Raw genomic sequence first — 27,099 nt, 5'->3', positions numbered from 1 at the left:
CACAGTCTTGACACACAGCAACTGGCTCAAGATTGACAGTTTCTTAAATGATAAAACCTCAGCTGACCTCAGTCTGCCCTCTGCGTGTGAAGCTGAGCCAACATTACTTCATTACTTCAAGTATATAGACCCCATTTGCCACTGAGCAGGATTTACAGATCACTACAAGCTCACATTGTGAGATATCTGTGCAGCAAAGGAGTGTGTAGGTGCTGGAAGAATATTATTGAAGGGCTCAATTTTCAATTTGTTCTGACTTACACTGAAATCATGAGCAGTCAGGAGGGATAAACCCAAAACCTGCTCGTAAGAGTCCAAGTGAACTGCTCTGATCTTACTGGATCTGACATGAAAACATTAACAGCTACATCTGTCAGGTTCAATTCAGACACTTCATTCTGTGCTACAGATTGAAACTCCCAATGAAGTGAAATATTGCAGGGAATGAACTAAATCATTTTCACAGTGTGACAGCTTTTCATCTGCACCTGGACCTTTAACTGAATTTGTCACCGTTATTTCAAGGCTTCACGGGTCCAAGGAATGAAAGATGTTTGAGAAAATATAGATACTTCTTGAGGTTTAGTGTGGGTCAGAGGGAGTAACCTGTTCACCAGTGACCAGCATGTTACTATTTTAAGCCTCATTTGTTCTGTGACTCTTCAGGAAGGGTCAGGGTTCGGCCGAGTCAAGCACCGTGTTTTCCGCTGGTCAAATAAACCATGAAACACACAGGGAGAAATGCTTGAAAAGAACCAACAAATTCTGACAATTTAACGTAATGTAAAAAGATTTAAAGTTTATACCCCTAAAAAAAAAAAAAAAATCACCTGTCCATTATCTTACTAATCCTTAGATTGATAGAGGTTGCTACGTGGGGTCAAAAAGATAAAGAATGAGTGTATTAGATGTCAGGATGGTAAACAAGGTGTTAAACAAGGTCTCCATGTCCAGATTCAGCGATTGACAAGACAGGACTGGACAGACAGACAATACCAGCCCTGTCAGCCCCAGACAGTAAAAGTGATGGAGGTAGCGCAGCAACGAGGTTCTGACCTCTCTCGACATGAATCACCAGAGAGGTAAACACAGCCCACCTCTGTGCCTCTCCTGTCTTACTCTCCAAAAAAAAAACCTCACACAATAAAGATGAGCATTATCATGGCGAGAATCATTGTGGCTAGACTATGACTTTGCCTCTGGAGCGATGCTTGGCAGTGGAAGTAATAGCAGATGCAAGGAGAGGAAACATCAATCAGCTTGAGAATGTTTTCCCTTCACTGACTCACCCACTTGTTTGTTTTGGCCACGCAGCTTTATAAAGCGCTCGTTTCCCGTTTCCCTAAAAACCTGGCACATTTTCTGGGCCAGTTTTTGTTCCCTCTCTCTCACCATCCCAGCCCCGTCTTTCATAAACACATACAGATAAAAACACACATTTATTAGTACACTAGTTATCTAAATTCCAGCGTTTGTATGCGTGTGTTTGTGCTGCCTGTGTCCATGTCTGATGACTGATGTGGTATTCTGCCCCACAGCTGCAGTGGGAAAATCCCAGATGTAAGGAAACTGATTTCTCCTCCATGATTGGGTCATGTTGTTGGCCAGGAGGTCTTACACCAGGCCCCCTTGAATAGTCTGGGAGATTGCTCTTCACAGCCTAATGGAAACAAGGCACAGGGAGTGGGGAGCTCTCCCCTTCGCCCCCACCCCGGCCCCTGAGGGCTCGTCCCAGGCATGTGCTATAAATTTCCTGACCATATATTCCCAAGTCGAGTTCATTTTTCCAGAGGAGCCACACATGTGGTGTATATCTGGGTTTAGATTACGGGATTGGGGAAAGAGCTGATTTTGGTCCCAATCCATTAAAGTGGTCACTAATTCTGTTTTCTTAGAGGACCATCCGTCGTAACGTCATGGTTTGGAGGTTATTTTTTACCAGAGTCATTAATTCCCAAACAGATGATCAATTACGTCAAATCTGTGTTTTCAAAACAGAGATAATGCATAAAAAACTGCACATTTTAAGTTACCTCTTGGGTTTATCCAAATCTTCCCTATGGAGTAGTTTGTTACATAACTTCACCTTTTTTATTTAACTGTGACACTAAGTGAGGCAAGAACTCAAAAGTTTGTTTCAAAATCATGAAACTGTTGTAGAGTTGAGAGCTCAGAGGGGTCAAAGTTTGTATAAAGAGGCTTGAAGAATGTAAAACTGGCATGACAAGCGTACGTGGCTATTGTTTCATTGAATGACAAAGCATGTAATGTTGTCAGGTCTGAATCTGTTAAGGCTGCATTGCCCACAAAAATGCATGGGAAAACATTTACACCAACGTTCAGCACCTGGTTTCTATTAGAGCAATGAGGATTTAATCACAGAGGTACATTTCTCTCTCTATCACTCTCTTTCTCGTTCTTTTCTCTCTATTTTTCTCTCAGAGGTGGCAGATGTAAAATACAGTAATGTTTTATTGATTTTAAGTACGTGGGAGTTTTTTTCTCCCAAAGACCAATTTAGATAATCTTTCTGGTGATGACAAATGCAGATCACAAAAGAATACAGAATGACAGGATAACTCTTTATAAACAACATCTTATTCTTTACTGGCAGAGTGACATCAGCCTCCATTAAACAACAGGAAGTTGATGTTTACATTTCAACATGAACCTTGGCCCAAGAGTAAAACTGCAACTAACAGCCTAACAAGGAACAAAGGAGATAAAAATGACATCTGCCTAAGATTAAATGTACAATAAGACTTTAGTTTTCCGTTGCATGACAAATGTCCTGCATGTAGAGTCCAATCAGAAATCAGCAGTGTTGCCTCTAAAGTTCTCAAGCTGCTACACAGATCAAAACAGATCCATATAATAGAAACCAAAATTGCCAGCATGTGTTAAATGTGGCTCATTTGTTTTTAAAGCTGAGTTAGATTTAGAAATATAGAAGAATGTGTTTTTTGAACGTAAGATGCCCCCCTAATCAAAAACATGCTTTATTTGTACTTTTGTATTGTTACTTTGTACTCTCTTTCAAATATTCTCAAATTAATGATGAGTTTTATTAATGACGCATGTGTGGAGTTGGTGTAGTTGCCTGTTGCCAACAATTCTGCTCAACTCATCAGCCTTGATAAGCTGGAAGCACAGTGCAGGTATTGTTTTCAAAGTGAGACACAAACAGGTCCTGCTGGGCCCTTAACTTTTAAAGCCGGGGATCCAGAGAGCAGAGAGGATGCAGGAAGTCTGCTCTGCCTCTGCCTGCTATTGCTCTTTGATTGTTGAGCCAAATTGTTTAATCAGGTCTGAAACCACAAGAAAGCTGCAGTGCTACACTGCCCCAGAACAGAGCCTCTTTTAATGGCATGCTGCGTTTTTTGTTATCTGGGTACAGGTGGAAGTGTACAGCTATGTAAATCTCCAGGAGCATGGTTTCCTGCGGCCTTGCTTCAGTGCGGAAAGACACAGTGTTTGGTGTGAGCTGTGACACGCGCTCGGCCAAGCTGAGGATGCGGAGGTGAGGGCTGTAAGCCAAGCGGAGGTGCAGACATTTTGCCTCCCTACAACATCTGGAATCTCTGTGGTTTATGTGGGACATTTGGGAAGTCGGTGACAGAGCCAATGTGGTTGCTGTATCAAAACCGACCCTGCGGAAATGTGCTTGGCTTGGAAACTGTATGTGTGTGTATACACAGAAGAACTAAGGAACTACAAAAATGGATCACAAGACTTGATAATGCTGTGGATGAGAAAAGAGTTGTTTGGAGTCATTTACAGCAGAATGGTCAGCATTCATGGTACAAACACATGCACACACACACACACACACACACACACACACACACACACACACACACACACACACACACACACACACACACACACACACACACACACACACACACATACAAGGAGATAACAGGACTCGAGGCTGTTGACTATATAGTCACTACATCCTGGTGTGAGACCCTGAAGGAGTGTGGCCCTTCCTGGCTCATTACTTCCTAAATCTTGTTTCTGCCTTTCTTTTGAGTTGGCAGCTGAGTGCCGGACCAACCTGTTAGCTTTTGTGCTGCTTCACACACACACACACACACACACACACACACACACACACACACACACACACACACACACACACACACACACACACACACACACACACACACACACACACACACACACACACACACACACACACGCCTGTAGTCCTGTGACTGGCATGCATCCTGACAGGGCTTCCCACGTCTCCTTCTACTTAGTTTACAAAATCCAGGCCTAAATTCCTCAAGAGACACACACACATACACACACACACACACACACACACACACACACACACACACACATACACACACACACACACACACACAGAAAACACTCATCTTGGTTGTCATAAGGAAGTTGTTTCATGAGGGATTTATTGCTTCTTTTTTAATTGGCAGTGTGGGTATAATTGGGAATTTAAACAATAAACCTGTTTCCTCTCACTGAAGAATATAGAACTGGCGGGGAATAGAGTTTCTGCTAAATCTACTCCATGAACACCAATCCGCACAATGGCAAGATCAAACCAGATGATTTATACTTGGCAATCAATTACACCCAAACATGATCCGAATTGTTGAACATGATGATCTCACTCAGGATAACAGCCTTGAAGGCATTATTAAATGATATTATGTTCTATTTTATGTATGATAGCTACAATAATTGCAATGAAAATGTTGAAATTGCAATAAAAACGTTAAAAGATTTTCAGTGCGGGTTAACCAAATAGTTTCTCAAATGTTTTCACAACCTTGACAAATTACTGTATATACAAAGAGAAGTCTAGAAATACTACTAGGCTTCTTTTTTTCCTTCACTCTCACTGTCAAACAGTCGAGCTGGCCTCTGCACTCAGGAAACCACAAGTCATTTTCCATCTTTCCATGTGTGGAATTTTTCATGCACTCGTCATGCCAGCAGCACCCTTTATAGCCTAAACTGGATCTACAAATGACGACTTGCTTGTAAATTTAGCGCATGATGTCACTGGTCTGGTACCTGTTAGCCAATGGATGGACGGGGAGCGAAAATAACGCTATAATCTCATGAAAATGTATTTTCCTGCTATAGGCAGACTTTAAATCAAGACATTTCACAATGTCCAGGTCTGTCTTTAAATAGTCAAAGAGCAGATGAAAACACTTGGCTGTATTCAAACACTGTGGTGTAAAAAATGTGCTACGTTGCCTTTTCTTTTCAATAGCAAAGCCACTTCTAATGAACCACACATATTCTTAGGGGCAACACAGAGGTAAGACAGATTCATTGACACGTCTCATTTTCAACCAACTTTAAAAAGTCCTGTGTTGTGATGTCTCCGAAAATTGTATACTCATCATAAAGAGGACAAGTGTCTCTTTGCCATCGGTACACTCACATTATCCACATTACTTCCAAGGCCTAGATCTATGTTGTCAGATTTGACATTTTTTTCCCTGTTTACCTAGAATTACACCAATTCAACTTGAGTTTGCAGTCTTGTGAAATGAACAATGGCTTCTCAATTTCTCAATATCACTATCTCAATAGCCTATGTGGGATCTCCGTTCAAAAGTAAGGACATATATTTTTAAACTTCCAAAGAAAGCCAGTTCAAATTTACATATATATTAAATACTGTGTAAAGTGGATTCAGACATTTTCTTCTAAACACATTAAATAGGTCATAAATGTATTTCTAAAAAATGTGTAAAAAGCATTTCAACCATTAAAATTTTTGAATTCTGGAGCTGGGCTTCACAAACTGTGTTTCAAAATTTCTGTGTTCAGGATTTAGTGGGCGGGTCTGAAAACCCACTGCATTACGTAATGCTGCGGTGATTGGCATAAACCCGCCCCTGCTGCTGTAGAGGTATAAATACATTCAGCGCACACCACTACTACTACTACACGTTACAGTTAGCCAGTTAGCCGCCGAGCTAGCCGCTGAAAGCTCTCAGACGTAGCGTCCATGTTTCTGGTAGAGGTGGTGACTTTGATTGACAGGTGACACTTGGTAGGGGGCGGGGTTTCAGCGAACTCGGCGGGCACTCCCACAGCACTGGGAGCAGAGAAAGAGGCTGATTTTTACACAACTTTGAAGCTTAATTTCATATATTTGGCGATTTTTTTAATAATTCAAATTTGGCAGGGTGGTTAACAACACACTTTTCTGTGGTATGTCAAACTCAGAACACATATTTATTCTTACTTTACACAGACTTTAAGTCTATAATTCCTCTTTTAGCAACAAGAATGTCTCATCAAATCTTTGGATACATTGTTACAGATGCCTACAGTCACAGCTGCAAAAAACACTTGTTCCAAATGATGATTACTATGTGAGCTATGTGACCAAAAAATTAGTAAAGTATATTAAGGGAAATCTTAATGCTGCGGTCATCGAATATATTTTTGACAATAGTGTGCTTCAGACTTTACAGCAACAGTTTGAGGAAGGCCCTTTTCTTTTTTCCATCATGAATAAAAAAATATCAAAATGCTTTTCAGAGTTTGGTCTAGACAAATCCCTTACCTCACTTTGTGAAAGCCTTTGTAGAGTGACTGCTGATATGGCAGGACATCAACACACTTGGTTTTGGAGATGTTCAACAAGTTAAACAATCACATATGGGTGTCCACATAATTTTGGACATATTTATACTTGTTTGGCTTTTGTACAACTGAACTAAGACATTTACAGCAACTGAGCTACACTCACCAATCAGTTTACCATCACATAACACACCGCAGAGACATAAAAAGGCATCCACGACTTTTTGTTATTCTAGACATTTAGCAAAAATACTACAATTCTTCTAAAATGAGCTATTCCTTTAAAGACCCTTGGCCTCCCCTTGGGAACTATGTGACACTTAGCTAAGTTTGGACCTTTACTGTCACAACAAAAAAGATTTCCTAATAAAAACAGGAGTGAGGTCAGAATCCAGCGAATAACAACAAAGTTAATGAACCCACTTAAAGCTTAAAACGTCCAATGCAACATCTGATTTCAATATTCCTGTCAGCCCCTTTCTCTTGTTGAACATACTCTGATTACAATTACGAAGGTGACAGGCTATTTCATATATCCTCATTTGTTGCCATGAACCTCTTGTGATGTGTATATTATGGTCCCTAACCGGCCTCTAGAGAGACACACAGTGCCGGACAAAAGAGAGAGAGAGAGAGACTGCAGCTGTCTGAGGTCACAGTCAGCCTCTACCAGCAGGCTATGACCTTGGGTGAGACTGGAGGCCTGGGCTCTGAGAACAGCTGAGGAACATGCAGGAGTCAAAAACAGATAAGACAACCCTGCTGTGATGCATTAGTAGCCATGGACATTATATAATACCTACTGGTGCCTCATCTATAACTGGACGGGTGATTCATATAGCAGTGTATACTCACTGAGGCCCACAGAGGAGTCATTTCACATCATGATGGATGCTCACATTGGCCAGTCTCATACTGTCGGAGTCATGAGTAAAACGCTGGCAAAGACGTTGCAGCTCTACTGTGCAATTAATCCAAATCATCAGGTGCTTTAGGTTTTCTTTGTGCTAAGTGAAACAGTCCTGTACAGTCAACGTTCTTCATAGTAGTTTTTTATGTAGAACACTGTTAAAAGAAGAAATCTGTGACTGCTTCACATAAGTAAATAAAGTTTTTACATGTGCATGACATCAAAAACACAATGTCATGCAGGTATTTCCAGGAGAAAAGAAAATCCTTGGGGAAGCGATGCCTTTTGAGTTACATGAAGCAGCAACAGAAGGACAACCAGGTAGTCTGCATGAACAAGGACTCACCGTGGTTAGCAGACAAATAAAACAGCAACACCTACAGACGTTTAATTTCATCAACAAAACATTCAGAGGAAAGTACGACACAGCACTAGACACCATCCAACTGACCTCTGATAAGTATAGTGCCAAAACACCACAGTTACTACCGCTCATCACTAAAAATGTTGCCAACATTTAAAAAAAAGAATCTCTCTGATTACAATTCTTATTTCATGAGAAATATTCACTACACAGGCTACTTGATTTACATTTTCTTGCTTTAGATCCAACTCATTCACGGTTAACTTAATCTCACTTTCACAGTTTATAGCACATGTCAAAGACACTTCTCTTAAAGCCAGAAAAGTCTGCAACTTGATTAGATGACCCCGAAATCAGAATCAATAAATCCTGTAAGGCTGCATTTGGGAATCCATTAGCACATGACATTTAACACTGACACTGAAGGATAAATGGCTTAATTTAAACACTCAAACCTTGCAATTCCCCCCTTTTCTGCAGCATTTGCCTGAGAGTCAACCCACACCAACGTGTGAGGGACAGGGGGCTTTACGTTACTTTCCTTATAAATTGAAAGAAAGTCTCCAAGGGATTCACAGTTTCCCCTTTGTTTTTCTTGTAATCAGTGGCAGGAGATTTCCACATTGAAAGTAGATTAGCATATTTATTCAGAGAGAGGATCTGTGTAAATGTGCACAGTCTGTTTGAAACCTCAGAGGCAGAGTGGCATACTTCGGCCAGTTTGGGGCCAGATAGGGCTGTTTAAGTCTTTCCTCTTAAGTCTTTTTCCTCTCAGACTGACGTTTGGGAAGGTGATGTTTATCATAACAAAAGGACATGATCATTTATTTGTGCAAGTTACAAGTCAGTGAGTCCTGCATAACTTCTTCTCCTTGGACCCTGTCTCTCTCTTTGTTATTTTACCCTCTCTAGAGCAATCTTTATTTTTCTATTTAACAAAAACACATTTGCCAAATATATACTACCTGTGGACAAAATCATTAATATAAACATATATCTGCCCAGTAATACATATAAAAACAGCTTTATCCTCCTTTTTTGTACTGTATCTCTGACAGGGACATGGCTGGATATACCTATAGCTTTCAGCATTGCAGCATCACTGCGGATTCATTATTTCTATGATTAATGCCAGTTAAGGCAGCAGGGTTTTGAGGATGAACATGGCTGCCTCCTCTCACCAGAGGAAGACATTAATTTCCACCATACAATTAAAGAGACTGTAGGGAATACATCTCCATACAAATTACACTGTGTGAGAGGGAATAAAGCACTTTTGGCTCATCATCTACTCAAGACTTGAAAAATGCTCTATAAACGTTGAGTAATGCCTTCAGAAAATAAACATTTGAGAGGGAGGATTAACCTCTTTTTCCCCTCCATAGACCAAATCTTCCCTGAGCATATCCATATGCGGTTTAAGGATGGAGTTCTGGCTTTTGTTTTTTGCCTGAGGAAAAACAAAACAACATGCCAAGAGGGATAAAAGGTCTAGTGTTTTTTCCATAAATGCCTTGCATGATCTTAAATAAATAAAAACAAGTAGGAAGGGTTACGAAATCCCCTAAACTATTTTTGAAATCTCTGCGCCCCATCTCATTCCTAACCGCTGCAGAGCTTAACAGAGCAGTAAAAGCAGAGAGCAGAGATGAGTGAAGTATTTTAAAGCCCCACCAGCATCCCCTAGAGGCTTTGTGACTGACTAACTTTCACCGTGTCCTCTCTAGTGGCATTCACTTTTTGCAGCAAACATCATCTAAATGTTATGTAGCTTCATCACAACTTCTGATAACGAGACTAAGACCAAGCATAGACATGCTAGCAATGCTCACTTCAATAAATTCATACAAGATTTTAAATAAATCTACTGTGTACACCATTTAATATCTTGCTTTTCTACACCAGAATGTTTAATCTATAGGTAGCTATTGATTACAGTGGTGTGTATACTTGTAAACATACAGTATGTACAGACCATGTGCACATGAGAGCAATAAAAAGACACTACATTTATAACACAGAATACCAATGGTCTCACTGCTGCTTCTCTATTTTGGATCTGGACCCAAAGAATGTGCTTTCCTCTCCTGGACAATGTCATTTTAATGAGGTGGACGGTGTTGTTATGGTCGATACTGAGAACCATCTGGCCGCCTCATATCCGTGTCATAAAAGAGGTCTCCTCAGCCCAGCTGTAAAATACAAACAGGGAATATCGCACCTCATGTGCCTGACTCTGCCAGCTCTGTCCCTTTTACATCATTATCATTCTTGAGGCTATTTTGTCATTAGATCCCAATTCAAACCATATGTTGATTTCATTCACTTCATGATTAAATAATGTTACAGTGACACTGATTCTGGTCTGGCTGATGTCAGACAACCACCTAAAAGAGAAACCATTTGGCTTGCTATGAAAATCATATGGTGGAAAAACATAATGACATATGCATTTGAAGAGAATCTCATAGCTGTGTTGACAAACTTGTTGATGTTATGCACGGTGGTCTCCCACTCATGTTTCCAAGAATTACAGTTTGTAACGTCCAGCGATCGGTCACAGCGCATATCTCATGCACAGCAGTAGACCACACATTAGTTAACTGCTGCATAAAAGTGACATGGAATTTTTCCAGACCATAATGTCCACTTGTGCGGTACCATCATGCACAACAGAGGTCATGTGAGAGTGCAACCTGAGCCTAAAATGGCATCTACCCAAATCCCACAGCTGCCCCCCAAGGGCCACATCACACCAGGCCAAATATTTCCCCTCAGCAAAACAGAAACAATGATCTGGCACTCTGCCTAATTTTAACTGCATCCCGCCAAGTGACCAATATATAAAAGGCCTTTAAAATAAGAGACTTGGACATTCTTGAGACACCGGCTGGGAGGGAGCTCACCGACACCTGTGGCCGTCAGTCTTACTAACATTGTCTGAGGCCTGAGCAATGCCACCATGCAAGCCAAGACACAGTGCAGGATCAACTTGCAGGGTTTTCTTGATGTGTCAAACAGCAGTGCAGCACTGCTTCAGTATACAGTACAATCATAACTGCAGACCAAGACCAAACAGATGCCCTAAAGATCAAGCTTTGAAATTGATCCAGACATAAAGTTCTGTCAGACACACAAAAACCCCAAGATCTCTAAAAGAAAATTTACCATGACAGCAGTGTCTGAATTCAATATTTTAGCATAAAAGTTTCTTTTCATTTTGCATTTTCTGATTGAATCATTTCATTGCAGAATTCATGTCAAACAGAGATGTGTAGTTAAAACAGGCAGAAATTGGAAAGGAACATCTGCATACTGAACTTAGTGCAAAGTCTGCATTGATTTACTATTCATTTTTCCATCCCAGTGAATGCAAATGTCATTGCCATAACATTAATTTGATTATGTAAGCAAAGCTTCTGCTGTAATGGTCTTCCTGCCTAGCTTTTTTTTAGAGTCATTGGGTGCTACAACAGCATGCACTGATCAGAAAGGAAGAAAAGAGATAAGCCCTGTGGGCATTTCAGACTCTCTGCTCCACCTGAATAATATCTGTGTAAGTGAACAGAAAAGATCAAGTTAGTGACCTGGGAAAAGCCGGGGAAAAACAAAGAATTTCTTACCTGAACCTGCTGCATCAGTCATCTTATTAAACATCTACAAGACAAAAGAAAGACCATAGCATCAGTAAATGAAGCATAGCGGCAACATTATATCCCTTCACTTCATTTTAAGAAGGCATTACTGAAACCATAGACAAGAAGAATGTGAGCAAAGACTATAAAACTAAGACTTTGGCTTTGAATGTAGCTTTATACTCTGAAAGACTAAAAAACACATTTCTGGCTGTGAAAACCATTAAGAGACACACGCCCAATTCCCTGAAGTCAGGATTTGAGGATGCCTCCCCACATTCTTCAATAATGCAATCACTGTCATAATAACAAAGTCGATACAGAGCTTCCACAAAAGTTATGGTGGCATGATTTAGCACTTGTTAACTGTGCATGCTATCTGTTGTCACTGCAGTGATATCTCAGGAAATGAATCAAATAAAAACCACCAAAACTTTTAAAGGAAACTTTGTTGTTCCACATACTGTTCCCCTGAAGTACTAACTGGTTAACTGTTAGTTTTGGGAAAGTGGTGTATCTTTAATCTGAGTTATGAGGAAAAGCAGAGAATGGATGATACAGAATATCTGTGACTGCAAGATGAAACATCAAAACTGGATTATTCTCCTGATTTTCGTGGTTAAATTTGTAAGTAGTGAAATGACTGCAGGTGCCAAAGGTTTGAAAGTCTTCTCCTGATTTAGACCAGTGGGGATCGCTTTCCTTTTCTCGCTCAACTTTCTCCTCCTTTTCCCCTCTGTGCCCTTGATTTATACTCCTGTTTGCTTTCCCTGTTTCCACATTTCTGCCTGGAAGACACCAAGCTCTGAACAAACTCCTAGCCTGCCTGTTTCCGATTCTGTTGACCCTCTATCATGACAGTCGGTTGGTGATCAGCCCATGTGGTGCTGATTCAAATTTCTATCAACATTACTGCAAAGGTTTTCTTGTTAAGTTGGATTCAACACAATAAGTTGGTCGTGTATAGCATGTTTCATGAGGGCCCTGGCCCCGCGGTGTTGTCATGGCTGCAGAAATGCTCACGGTGTAAAGAAAGACTTGACTGGATGAGCCGACCTATATGGCTGGCACTTCGCTGCGACAACAAAGACCTGATTGGCAGGACTAAATAGGACAGGTGGGTTTGTTACTCACAATCTGTCTTTGTTACATTCTCCTTGACAGTTTTAGGCCAAGCAGCAAATGATGTAGGAGGCCAACATGCACTTTGCAGTCCACTTTTAATATTTTGAGATGATTAATACGATTTAAAGCAGCAAAAACCCAACTTATTCAACAGGCAAACAAGGAAAAACAGGTCATAAAAGTGTGACTCATACCTGTACGTATGTATTTTTACCTCTGTTTAAACATGGAAGAGGTCTGCAGGGCCTCTGAAAACTATGAGGTGCAGCCACTGATGTAGCCGTCATTATTGACTGTGAGATTTGGCACAGGCTGGAAGCATTTCATCACGTATCTCAATACTTCTGCAACAGAGTTCAAAGGCAAGACTTGATGTACAGAAATAAGGGTCGTTATCTCTGAGCTCTCAAAATCACACGCTACATGTGTCTTTGAAGGAAAGGGAGATAGGGCTGTCTTCTGTAAATGCGATGGACCCGCTATGTCTCCAAAGACCAGCTTTAGACCCAGTTTCAGAAATAAATTCGTGAAAATTAGCACTCCAAAAACCAGATGCCGGGCCCCAGTGGAGATGTGCCGATTTGACAAATCTTCAAAGACTTGAAAACATCACACTCTCTCTCTTATTCGACAGCCAAGAGATAGTATTTTATCCTGGCATATCTCAAGCCATGACCCACTTTAAACACGCATTGACCTACTTGAGTCCAATCTCTGTCAGATGGTGGACACATGTCAAAGGTTGCAGGTCAGGAAAAGTGACATCTTCGACACAGGAGCGGACTGGGCTGCTCCTTGCTTACACCAACAAGGATGTTTATATGGAGTGACAGGTCTGTGTGGGTGAATGATAGCTGCTGTTCCAGCACAAATGACACCCTGAATGAGAGTCAACAGGGCACTTACAGGACCGGTCAGGCCGATTGACAGAGCAGCACATCCTCTGTTTTACCAGTGTCTGTCAACACCAATTAAATGTAGGAATCCTCAACCCAAATACGTCTCTAGTCACCAATAACAGAACAAAATAGAACAGTAAACAGATGCCCTCAAGCAGACTTTCTGTTCAACAGCAAAGTCAATAGGGCCACAAGTAACAATTATTTCATTATCAATGAATCTGTCCATTATTCTTTTGATTATTCAACTACTAGTTTAGTCCATAAGATGTCCAAAAATAGTGAGTAATGATGATTATGGTTTCCCAGAGCCAAAGATGATGTCTTCACATTTCTTGTTTAATAAAACAAAAGTCCAAAACTCAAAGATGTTCAAACAAAGCACATTTGAGAGGCTGGAACCAACAAGGGTTCGGTTGATTAATGACCAATAAAGAGATTTTTTTTGTCTAAAAATATTGTCTTGTTTTTTGTTCTGTTCTGATTTAATTAAACCTTTATTAGTATAAGAAAACAGGAATAACTTAGATTTAGTCCTTGTCTCATCTCAGTCTCCGTATTAAAAGACATGTTGGTCAGTTTAGTGAGTGACATTCGTTTTCAAAAGAGACATTAAAATAACTGACTTTGCAGATGAATCGTTTTAAAACTTAGAAATTCCTTGTTCTTTTCTTTCAGTAACTCTACATTTTAGGACGAAGGTTGATATGCAGTCTATTGACATATTCTTCCAGTCCCTGTGTAAGTAGTGATATGAAAAATAAAACATACAAATAGAAATAAAATTTACATCCAACAAGATAAAATCTTACTTAACACCCAACACATTCCAGCTGAGATTAACTCTACATGCATGATGTGTTGCAGATTGAGTGAGATATGAGGTGCATTCCAGTTTTTAGAGATCATACAAAGACGGGGGGAAGCCAAAGGTTGTCGTACAGGTGCCAAAAACTTTTACCAGATACTTCCATAAAACATCTCTCACTCAAGCTGTAACTGCCTATTCAAGTGGGGTGTACTGGCTCACACACTGGACTGGTTTATTCTTAGACTCTGAGACTATGTGATTCAAACTGCATTGCATTCTTGCTCCGTGCTGTCAGACGTTTCGTACGGACTCCAGAGCTCTTGTGTAAGAGACAGAGGGGACAGAAGAGGAAAAATCTTTCTGCATGTACAATATTGCTGACATGTCGTCTCATCCCGTTTTGGAAACTTTGCACAAACAAACATAAACTTAAGCTTTTACTAAGCTCATAAGATCCCAGTGTCATAATGTAATCAATTTTCAGAATTCAGAGCACCCAGATGTCTGTGGAGAAAATGATCAATGTCTTTTCCCCCCAGAGATTACGGCTGCCCTAAATCAAAAACGTATTTTTGAACTCTCAGTAGGAAACCGACGTTAGATTTGAGAAATATTCTTCCTAAAATCATAGACTTTACTAAACCTAAACACAGATTGCCACAGAGTGACATGTGATCTGGGGCCTAATTCAAATTATTATGTTCAAGGTTACATTGCAGCCAAAATACTCTTCTCTTAAGCATTCATGAACATTCCCAGCTGTCTTTGAGCCAAGTTTTAACCCATGCTGCTGTCATTTTCGAGAGGTAGGTATGGGTTTGTTAAAAGAGACAGGTGGCATCTACTCTGAGAACCAAACATTTTATTGAAAGTACCCAGTGCCCACATACAAAATAATCTTTCTTCGACTCGCCAATCTAATTACTCTCAACTCTGTCTCACTGCGATCTTTCCGAAAGCCTGCATTGTGATTCCAATATCCTGCAGTACAAAGTATACTATATAGTGTTTTTTTTTGCTTCAGCTAAACTAAACAAAACCTTCATATACCATGAATCTAATATAATTTGGGAAGATTTAATGAAACTTGAAGGTGTATAAGAACCAGTATGGATGCTTGCAGTTTTCTCTTGTAGGCGATTTGTTTGCCATCACATTGCTGCAGAGCCATCAAGACAGCACAAAGCACAAGCTGAGAGGCATTGAATTTTAAACCCGCCCTGCATTCTCCAAATCCCTCAGTTGTCTGTTTCTTTTAGGGCAGTTGAATAGTGACATTTATATACTTTGTCCAGCAGAAGTGAGTCCGGTTTGTTTAAGAATGCTTAAGCTGACCTTATTTCTAACACAAACCTCAAATATTTACAGATGTGGAGGGAAAAGGGGGAATCTGGACATTTCAGTTGAGTGATGGATTTATCTCAAAAAAGTAAAAAGGAATGCACTTTTGTAATGTTTTCATTTGTAATATGGTTTTGCACAAACACAGTGACATAGAGGTCAACTATGTGATTGTTTCACCGGATTATATTCATAAAGCAAACTGATAAGAAAGCTTAAGAAAATATTAAATGCCATCTGTTTTTTATCTTCAGTTTGTTCCTGAACTGTTCTTTTCCTAGATTCAGTCTCAGAATTATTGTTCACTCACCATGAAAAACCGATGGATAAAACGGGTGTATAAACTGAGAGATTTAATGATGTAACCAAACCATATGGCTAAAACAAGACTGCTCAGCAATGCTCAACAACAAAGACTACAAGAAGAGAAGGTTCAATTAAATTCACTTGATTAGTTTCAGATTGTAAAAATGTAGTGATGAAAAAGTCAGATAGATCATTTAGGATGAGCACAAGGAGAAAAATTCCCAGCTACAGACAGACATGAAGTTTGAATTAGCAGGGAGAAATACTTTGTGCAGTGCAGGAAGCAAACAGGTCATGGCAGTCACCCAAAAATGCTAAAGCCAGATTTGAGCTGAAAAAAGAAAACATGTGCATCCAGTATTAGGGTTAGACGTGAAGGAATTTAGCAGCTCAAGCTTTAAGGAGGAGAGTCGGCTCATTGTATGTACCAAGTTTATATTGCAATACAGACAATCTAATTGCTAACCCATGATCAAATTAGAGAAACCATTAGGATGCCTGCAGGAAGCTGTGATTCTTAGAGAAACTTACCGTCTTCTTGGTTCTTGCTCTTGTTCCCATGGAGGCACCGCGAGGAGCAGAAGACCTGTCTTGGCTCGGGCATGCCACTCGGTCTGGTCTTTGGAGAGCTTGGTCGTTCAGGGTTGGGTTCAATGTGGGCTTTGAAACAGCACCCCGCTGCAACAACATCACAACAACAATCAAGACTGGATCTGTCTCTGTCTGTCCGACCAGACTAGGACAGGATGGTCTCAACGGTGGCCAGGGGAAAAGAAAACAAGAGGCTGAGGTCAACGGCTGGGGAAGTGAAATCTCCACTTTCAATTCAGCTTGACAGAGGCACACAAAGGATCCTGTATGTGTGGATCTTCTTTTGAGAGGACAGAGATTATGACCTTGTCAAATATCCCAGTAAAGATGTCTTGTCTTGCCCAGTCGCCTGTCATTAGTTAAAGCAAGTAATAGAGAATGCCTGGGATGGTTATGCAGATGTCTGGGAGGCATGTAAGCCTCCCTCAACCATTCCTAATGGACCAAATCATACAAACTCCCCTCAAATACAACAGCTCCTCTGTGCAGTACATACATTTGAACCCCAAAAGAGCACTTTTGTTCCCAAATGCTAACTCTTGTGGGATATTTCATGAAACATGCCACCATGAGAAGAACCTCTTTTAGAAACAGAGTTATATGGTCCCAGTTACAACCTCAAAAGCACAATAGCTGTCTGTTCTTGATGTACCATTCTGACCCGGCTAAAGCACTGTAGACTCCAGTATCACATCTGAGAGTTACAGACCTCCATCATAAAACAGACTCAAGTCAGAGAGACAGTTAAAGACGGCCTTACAAAGCCCACAGTGTGACAGACAGACTATATCCTCATACCTCACTGGTCACAGACACACTTACGACTCACAAGAGATCAACATATTGTATTTCTCTTCAGATACAGGGTACAGACTTTACGGGTAACCATGGGTTGAGTTGGCAGACCTTAAATCTAAACCTACAGTGCAGCACTTTTTAAGACTGACAAGAGTATAAAATTCTGTTGAACACCTGTTGCTTACAGGTCTGAATAATCCACTGGGATTTTCTCTCCACAGAGCAAAGTAAATTGATTTAGGGAAGGTTGAAAGCATGACCAAGTATGCAGCATACGCTTTGCAGGAATTTGTACAGTACCAACTGTGACAGTTGTGCACATACTGAAAGTTTAAGTGCTGCTATTCACATGCTGCTAAATAACACAGGTTGCACACAGTGTTTTCCTCTGTGGAACTGTTTATAAGTAAGATTAGGATGTTATCATGTTCAGTGAACATATTCTCACCTGTTTCTTGCGTGTGGTGCATGGCGTGCTAGAGGGGGAGGAGCTTGCACTCAGAGCCTCCTCTATGTCCAGATTAAGTTGATCCAGCTTCCTCATCAGCTGACTCAGGGACTCTGACCAGGGAGACTTGACCTGCGGAGACTCCTGTGGGCAATATTGAGATACTGAGGTAAGAAAAAAAGCTATCCCTGCTATCAAAGTATTGTGTCAGACATTGAGTCAATTTTCAGAATTTTAACAAAATGTTTGGGTTTTGTTTTATTCCAATTATAAGGGTTGTTTTTTTAAAATATATTACTTAAACATGTACAATATGACTAGTTTCATCAGATTTTTTAAAACATTAATCATAACATTCAACACAATTAGTGTCACTGTAAAATGTTGGCATTTTTATATAGTTGGTGGGTCTTACCTAGATTTTTTTATGAATGTGTGAAATTGTAATATTCTAGAATGAAACAAACTTATATAAGCATTTTCAGATTTTTTCACAGCATGTCAGCATTTTTAGATTATGTAAAGTTGCAGGCAGTAGCAACACAAAACTTTACTCTTTTAGATACTCATAGATAAAGCACATGCAGACATTTTCTTGTAGGCTACACACATTCACAGTACCACACACACACACACACACACACACACACACACACACACACACACACACACACACACACACACACACACACACTTTTCAGGTCTAATTTGAGGTTAATGTCATGTTGAATTGCTTATTCTTCATCAAACCTGCTTTGCATCTTTATTATTAGCTTGAGCTGACTTTCATCAAAATCAAAAAATAACTGTTTAAATCTGACTTTCAAACAGTAACTGAAATTATGAGTAAAATTTGGGTCATTAGTTGACTGAAGTAATCACCTGTCATCTCTGGCAGGTTTATTTAACACATGAGAGCTTTCAGTAAAGCTAGTCAATGTTGTCAGTTTACAACAGAGTGATAAACTCAAACAAGAGTTAGAGCAAATCCAAAAAAAGAGACTTGTAAAATTGCAGATGCTACATCAGTGGACAACACTGCTGCCACACATGGAAATGTGATCTGTTCAGCCGCTTCCCGGGGTGAAAGAGCAAAGGAGGAGGGCTTCAGACATGTGTGCCATACGGAGCATGATGGAATTCCCTGCACTGGCTTTCACTGTTCCCCAGACACTCAGTGTATATAAATAGACCATCCTCACACAGACATGAGCTGTGTCTGAGGATCTTGAGGTCCAGCCTCATAAATTAGCAGGATACACCTCAGTCACCAGAGCATAAATTAACATTTTAGTTTTGCAACCTGAGTGGGAGTCGGGCTGACAGAGAGAGGAGATGTCAGTGTGTGTGAGTGTGTGTGAGTGTGTGTGAGTGTGTGTGTGTGTGTGTGTGTGTGTGTGTGTGTGTGTGTGTGTGTGTGTGTGTGTGTGTGTGTGTGTGTGTGTGTGTGTGTGCGTGTGTTTGTGTGTGTGTGTGTGTGTGTGTGTGCGTGTGCGGGTGTATTTATGACATGTGTTGCAGAGAGGATCACATGCAACATACTACTCGACAACATCACCCCACAACCTTTTCAAGAATCCCAGTATGAAATCCAAAACCAATGAGGGTTAGATTTTCTGGGGAAGGTGGTGACAGTGACTTGAGGATTTTTGACAAAGTTGTAACATTATGGATGACATGGAAGGAATATGGTTGCTCCACGAAGTTTAGGATTGTTCGTTAAGGTAGACTCACAGGTCAGTCTCTGAATGCAAACTCTAAGGTTTTGTTATTCAAACTGGGTGGAAACAATTAGGGTTTTGAAAAACCCTGCATGGCAGAACCATTCCAGTCTTTAAGGCATTGGGCATTATTTGGGCATTGATATGCAGTTTATTATGGAGGAGAATAGGAGGAGAGCATTGTTTCCGGTAAGGCAATCCTAAATAAAAATGTAAGGGGCGTAGGTTTTTGTTAATGAACTTTCTCGCTGCTGTTCAAGCAACTACTGTGCATTTAGAAATTCCCAGACTAAAATAGAGACTGAGTAAAGACTGCATTATACAGCTATCAGTTTAAAAAACTCTATTCAACAACATCGCCGACAGCTACAGTGTCTCTACATGTTTCAGTCAGTGGTTCCATGATGCTGAATGTGTCCACCTCAATTTAAAAAGGACCTGGAAGGAAATATAAAAAACTAAGGAGCAACCATCGCCCACAAATAAACTGTCAAAATAAACCCAAAACAACAAAACCATCAATTTATCCTGGAAAGGAACTAAAAACCAAGACTGAACGCTTTACTGCCGGTCATTTCTGAATCAGGTCATTTTTCAATGGCAACATTATGACTCTCAGTGAACAAATATTTTATTGAAGGGACTGGTCAGTAAATGTCCTGATGGGAAACCCCCACAATATGTGTGACAAGGTGTGGTGGTCCCTGTTAGTTTGAAATATCTGAAATAATTAAAGACATTTCTTTTAGTATTTTCACTCAGTCACTCTGTTACTATGAGATAGAAAACAGAAATTTAAGTTTAAATGAGGACAGGCCATCCTTGTAATTTAATTTAAAAATGTTTGTTTGTCTTTGCAATCAATAGACTGTTAGTCAGTAACATCATTCCGATTAAGAAATCTCAGTCTTGTGAGTTTGATTAGTAACAATTCTTTGTAAATATTTCATAATTTCACATTTGTACAGTAATTATTATGACTTTATATAGCAGAGGAAATAAACATAATAATAATTCTTCATGAAGCCGTACGTCATATATATTCATACATATGTTGGCACTGATGGGCTAATATTCATTTGCATTCTTCCTAAACTCAGCGGAATTAAGGGACCGGACACCAGACGGTCCATTCACCCTGCTGACCACCCAGGGTCAGCTGACTGACCCAGCACTGGGAGAAAGTTCACTTTTCCACTCAATCCCAGAGGAATGACATATGTAAATCTAGCCAATCCCCGGCTGACCCTCGAGGCCTGAGAAGTCACCTGGGGTCACAGAGAGGAAAAAAAAGCTTCCCTTCTCTGCCGTGTCTGCCTTCAAAGTGTGGTGCTGCAGGGATTGTAAAAAGTTTGACATGGGATCAGTATGTTTAGACATCATAATCCTCTGTGTCTGTCAGACACATGAATAGGCTCTCACCTAGTTTTATATTTTGTATTGGTTGCTGTCATGACCTAAAACTGACCAATAAAAAACATCTTATACAGCTACAGCAGCACTAAGTGGGACGAGAGTAATGTAGATTAATCTTTGCATGAACATTTCTGACCATGTAAGCTTTTTGCTTCCAATTTCAAAAGATAAAAAATGAACAGTGAGTCCAGGCAAATCCTCCCACATACTTTTACATTTCCCAGATATTCTCCAGGGAGCTGTACATCAGCATGTCATCAAAGAATAAGGAAACAATAGCCTCAAATTCCTTGTTAGGGGGATCAAGAGATATACAGTATATGAATGAAATGTGTTTTTTTATTTGATATGTGTAATTTGATTAGTGTGTATTTTAGAGAGTCTTTTAACAAGACTGAGATTATGGCTTCACGTACAACACATGATAATACAATAATACAACAATGTTTTCTTTATCAGGCTGAGATCAACTATGGATTCATAGCTGATAAATGAAGCATAACTATTCAAGATAAATTAAAGGGTTTGCTACACAAATTGAAAAAAAATTGAAAAAAAAAAAATCATGCTCCACAAAGTTATGCTTATTTTTCACACTTCACTCTAATGATATTCTGTTTTGAAGATGACTGAATAATTTTACTTTTGGAGAAAAAAATTATACAAACTTGTCATGACTTGTGACGATGAGCAGTCACAAGTGGGCTTGTTTTGTGTCATGAGTTCACAACCCAAAAAAAAGCTGGGAATCATTGAGTTAAAAGGCATTTGTTCCCCCTCAGATCGAGAGGAAGAAAATACCCTAAAAAATATATCTCTTCCACCCTGCAGCAAAATCACAGAAAACGTATTTTGTATAAGAAACGGAAATGAAAGATGCCGAAGATCTTGTGAACTGGACTCGTTAATTAACCCTGAGTCAAACAAACACAAATGCAAGTAACAGATGCCTCATTCTGGAACATGCTCGAGCCAAATCTGGAACACATTCACACTGTCTCTTTTCAGTGACATCCCCACAAGGTGCTGTTTAGGAATGTGGGCACTTCCACTTAGAATGAGGCAAATTCCAGAGAAGGCTTGACGCTCAAGGGAGACACTACCCTTGATTCATCTCTTCGTGCCTTTCTCCTCAATCCGGCCCCGGCAATTGTGTGAAGTCCTCACACCATGGCAACTGGGCTGGTATGAGTCAATCCTTTAGATAAATGCATTAATGTTATCTTCTCGGGACAACAAAATGTGAGCTGACTATAACTTTATCAGCGCAAATTGGCCACATTGTGAACACCAACATGGCGGCTTTGACATGGAAATGAGGAGTTAAGTGTGTGAGCTCTGGGCTCAGTGCCTAGTCTGTGCCACCCACAGAGAGTGCCAGAGATCACCATGGAGGTATCCAAATGCAGCAGTCGGTCATGCGAAAGGGCAACGGCTACCTGGCTACTTCAAGGAATAAATTACACTCTTAATCTCCTGCGATGCAAAAAAAGCATCTGAACACTGTATATGCAAAATGGAAAAGATAGGTAAAGTAAGATGTGTAATTTTAAGGGCATTCAGTCACAGATGACCTAAGTAATGCAAGCAGGGGAGAATCATGAGAAAACACACATTGGAAACTCATGCATATAGTGCCCTCATATGGTTAATGTTAACAACTGCATTTATATGCTGTTCAGAATTGCATACATTTGTATTTGTAATATTTTGTCCGCATTAACTATTTATTCCTTCATACTTTGGATAGTTTAGTGTAGTTCCATGCATAATAAAAACATATGCATTAATTAATGATGAATACTGGTTTAATGCCCTCAATATTCTGCTTTTGTATAATTATTTGACTTTTGGGTGCAGTTGAAGCAATCTTTTTATGCAAATACCTATTTTTTGTGATTCTGTGATTGGATAATGTTTATGTCTGCATGTCTGTCTGTATGGAGTGATATAGGAATAAAGAAAGCGCAGTAAAATGATACGTAGTTGAGGAAAAACAGCTTCTTTTCACTTATATTTTCATGTGAAATCAATGCCAGCTTGTCACATGAAATGTAAGTCTTTCTTACAGTGATGCCCGCACCACATGCCATATGATAACACATTATCTGGTGTGACGGCATGAGAAGCACTGACTTGCCAGCCTTTGATAATATTTACAACAGGCTCCCTTGATTCCCTGCATTCTTCCACTGTTCTCCAAAACAATCCATTCAGAGCAGAGTGTCATTGCACATAAAGCAGCAGCATTGCCTCAACAACATGCCCAACCAACAGACAGAGAGGCTAATCTCCAGCAGCCGTTTACATGTGTGCTTTATCTGCAGACTGTTTAGAAAAGCACGACAGTTATGTGCCATTGGATATGTTCTCTCCAGTGGTAACGGAAAACATATTTAACAGTGAACATATTCATAAATGTCTATATGAGACTTTAAAAGGGCAATAAAAAGCAGGGATGAGGGGTTACAGGAAGGTTGCTACCAAGGTCGGGGTAAAGGTTGTGTGAAAAGCAGACTAAAATGTGCCTTGACTTGCTGGAGGGAAGGGAACCGTTCAGTAATGGAAGGCTAAGTTCAGTGCTAATACGAGCTGCGATGGGCTCTGTCAAAACACTGCTGCCTGCCGAGGGAGCGGAGAGAAAGCAGAAGCTGTTTGCATTCCTTCTGGATCTGTGTTTCACCAGAACAAATGTGAAGTCATTATGCTCACACTTATACCAACTATGCATTATCTCACAGTGAAATGATGCCAGCTGCTGGAAGCTGGCAAAAATTGACATTTGCACTCTGGTCTTTTCCTTGTACGGACCAAAGACGGTGCCACTGCAAATCCATTTTTCTTACAAAGTTCTTTGGATTTCTATATCTGTGTTTGTTCCAAGTGCCTTTAATTTATTTATTCTCTCCATTTCCATTTATTATGTCAAATTTGGGGGAATTTAAAAGTATTACTCCAATTGTGTAAATTAAATCATAAGAGGTATTGAAATTGAAAACAGGTATGTGTCAGTGGATGATACGGTTGTTGTGCAGTGTTACAGCTTTGGTTGATTTGTAGACATGGTTGCTATTTATTGTGTTTATTTGACCATTTCTACATTTTATTGTTTTTATTGTTGCTGAAAATCCTTCATACCATACTTGTTATTTATTTGTTGGTATTTTTACCTTTTTCTATTGTTTTTTATTGCTGTATAACACTCTCGCAGGACAGGTCAGTTATTTGCTTTATTTGAAATTTTATTGTTATTACTGTGAATGTTAACAGCTTAAAAATCCCTCTGTCTTTGAATAACACTATAAAAATAAACTCGCCTTTCTTATAAGTCTTTGCCTCCAAATGTCTCCCCTAGTTTTTGACATTAGTTAAAATGTGAATACAACATCAATGCAGTGGCACCAGTGAATAATTATGCAGCATACCTCCTTACTGCTAGTCTGCCCTTCTGCTTCATAACCACAGTTGCTGTTTACATGGTCAGTTTCTGCTTGGGCATTCACGGCACCTCTCCTCTTCAGGTTGTCTTTGCTGTTGCTCCTGTGTCTGAGATTGACGAGGAGCTCTCTTTTCTGAGGCAGCTCTGGGAACACATCATTGTCGTCATCATCATCACCATCACCATCACCATCAACATCACCATGATCATCCTCCTCCTCCTCCTCCTCCTCCTGTGAAGACTCTCCGTCGTCAGAGCTCTCATTGATGAAAGCGTGGTTCTCGCTGTAGTCTGAAAAAGTGATGGAGCTTGGTTTGTGTTTCACAATGCGCGGCAGATCCAGGAGTCTTCGGCTTGAATCACGTACAGTCTCAGTCACAGCAAGGGTAGGAGAGGAGTCCAGATTGGGAGTCATGCATGGGTCCTCTGCATTTAGAATGACATGGCCATTTGAAATAGTCTCTAACTTCTTGAAGTCTGTTTTCACACATTCACAGTTTAAGTGTGCCGTCTGACCAGGATCAAACACCTGGTCACACTGTTCTTTAGTGCCAGGAACGGGAAGTGGAAAGTTACCACAACAGTCCTCTTTGGAGCAAGGCGATGTGGACTCAAAACCTGCCTCATGAAGTTGAGTGGAGGCCAGTGGGCTCAGGTCCAAAGGTGCATCACCAGGATTTACTGACACTTGCTCAGTGTCCTGAAGGCAGGCAGCTTCTACAAAATCATTGTTGTTATGACAAACACCAATAAAACTCTTCTTCAGTTTGGCTATGTTGTGATCTGGGTCCAACAGCAAGCAGCTTTGGGCTTCAGGGAGACTATCATTCCCTCTGTGGTCTGGTGAGCCATTACTTGAGAGAGCAGAGCTTTCTGAAGACACCTCCTGTGTGGACAATTCGTGTGACCCTAAATCTGCCCAAGACTGATGTCCCTCCAAGGTCACCACAGGTGGAATCTCCATTGTTGTTTTATTCTACAGTTTTTCATAATTTAAAACATATATCCACAGGTATTTGTGCTTGATGTATCGGATGGCCATGTTCTATCCAAGATGCTCAGACAACCTGAAACATAAATGAAAGTATGTGAATGGCATGCAATACATGTGATAAGCATCAAGACCACAATACATATAAAACAAAATGGACTATACATACATCTTTATGTGTTTCTGGATGTCTCTGTGTCCTGTGAAGATCAAAGTCTCGGTATAGACACAAAGTTTGATTTAAAGCTTTTAAATCCAGGTCTGAACCGCTCTGAGTACGTGCCATCCAGCGAAAAGTTTGCTGTGAAATTGAACATCTGGCTCAGGCTGTGCTGTTCAAGTCTGGATCTGTTTCACACTAGATCGTGGTGACATCACTGCACAGAGGAATCTGACTGCTCTTCCCCAGTCAGTGATTTACTATGCACTACGCCATTCATCAGGGCAGAAGATGTCCCTGGTTGGCTGTGGTTAACATCCCACTCACTCCTTCATTCAGCCCTTCTTTAAAACACACCTTGGACAGGTCCGATACATCCAAACTACGCATGGAAAAACAAGCAATACCATTATTGTGCTGCTACAGATGGTTATCAGCTTGTTTAACCACAAAAACTTTCCTCGGGTGACATTTTCAGTCAGAACAACAGTGCAACTGAACCAGGAAGCTTGCAAAACAAACATAACCTAAACAAGATCTGCTCCGTACAAACAACATGTTTTTCTACTCTTGTTACATGAGAAAGACACTTGATTGTATGTTTGGACCACACACATTCTTCTAGAAGATAATGTTATTTCAGAGCATTTTATAACATTTGTTACACAGATACATAAAGTTAGTGTGATTTTTTTTGCAAACATGGATATCTGCTGTTTCTGTGAGAAAGCTGCCGTTGGCAGCGCCTTTACCATGGCCTTGAGACACTTGACACACATATCCATGCGCACACAAACATGCATACACACATGCATGCAAACACACTTGTTTGCTTTTAGGACACAAGCTGATTAAACAAACTCAGACGAGGACAAAATCTAACAGGGACTAAGCTGACGCAAATATGGAACGCTAGAAAATGTATGCAGCAACTATGTAGTAGCTACTCCATACATCATGACATTACATTATAAGTGGACGAAAATGCTGTATAGTGCCTTTTGTAAAATCTGTCCCTACATGGTGACTGTGAAGTGAGTGTACAGGAGATTAGGGTTTCTTTAAGAAAAAAAACACTATGCAAATAAGGTCCCATTATTCTCAAATGAATGCAGAGCAGATTCAAATGAAGGGAAGACGTCAGTTAGAGAAAATGAGCTGGCAATGTTGACTCACAGGACCACAACTTATTTAGAAGGGTGAAAAAAAGCATCCAGTGTTGGAGAATATTCTACAGAAATGTCCCAAGCAAGTTTTCTCACATACAAAACAACCTATAGTAAAACTTTCTTAACTCCTCTAAAGAGGGAGAGAAAATTGAGAGTTAACATTCATTTCTATATAAGCTGATGCCAGTCATCACTGGATCAGTTCCAGAGGAAAACCAAAAATAAACGACTCACCTGAATGGAAAATAATTGTCTGTGTTGTCCAAGCAGTGTCACCAAGATCATGGCAAAACAGCGGCTGTGAGGGTTGTTACTAGCAGAGACAGAAGGTTGAACGGCCCCTTCCTGAGCCACACTTATGTCCCCATAGGCCTATTCTGTTAAAAG

General features: G+C 40.2%; 1 protein-coding gene across 2 annotated transcripts in view; it reads right to left on the bottom strand.

The window, feature by feature from the left end:
• stard13b (StAR related lipid transfer domain containing 13b) overlaps positions 1-27,099 on the bottom strand; it is a 60,843-nt gene extending 33,744 nt beyond the window's left edge. Inside the window, exons 1-6 of one of the 2 annotated variants that reach the window (XM_062419732.1) lie at positions 26,947-27,078; positions 25,553-25,925; positions 24,379-25,459; positions 17,817-17,960; positions 16,511-16,657; positions 11,486-11,519 (exon numbers count right to left, since the gene is read on the bottom strand). In XM_062419732.1, coding sequence (XP_062275716.1) covers positions 11,486-11,519; positions 16,511-16,657; positions 17,817-17,960; positions 24,379-25,356 — 1,303 coding nt within the window. In that variant the 5' untranslated portion in view covers positions 25,357-25,459; positions 25,553-25,925; positions 26,947-27,078. Of the gene's footprint in view, positions 1-11,485; positions 11,520-16,510; positions 16,658-17,816; positions 17,961-24,378; positions 25,460-25,552; positions 25,926-26,946 lie in introns of both variants that reach the window. The other variant, XM_062419731.1, reaches the window with a different exon arrangement.

The sequence above is a fragment of the Scomber scombrus genome, chromosome 5 (genome assembly GCF_963691925.1).
Source record: "Scomber scombrus chromosome 5, fScoSco1.1, whole genome shotgun sequence".
Lineage (NCBI taxonomy): Eukaryota > Metazoa > Chordata > Actinopteri > Scombriformes > Scombridae > Scomber > Scomber scombrus.
The sequence above is the reverse complement of the archived record's forward strand: the minus strand, read 5'-3'. Positions and strand labels throughout refer to the sequence as shown.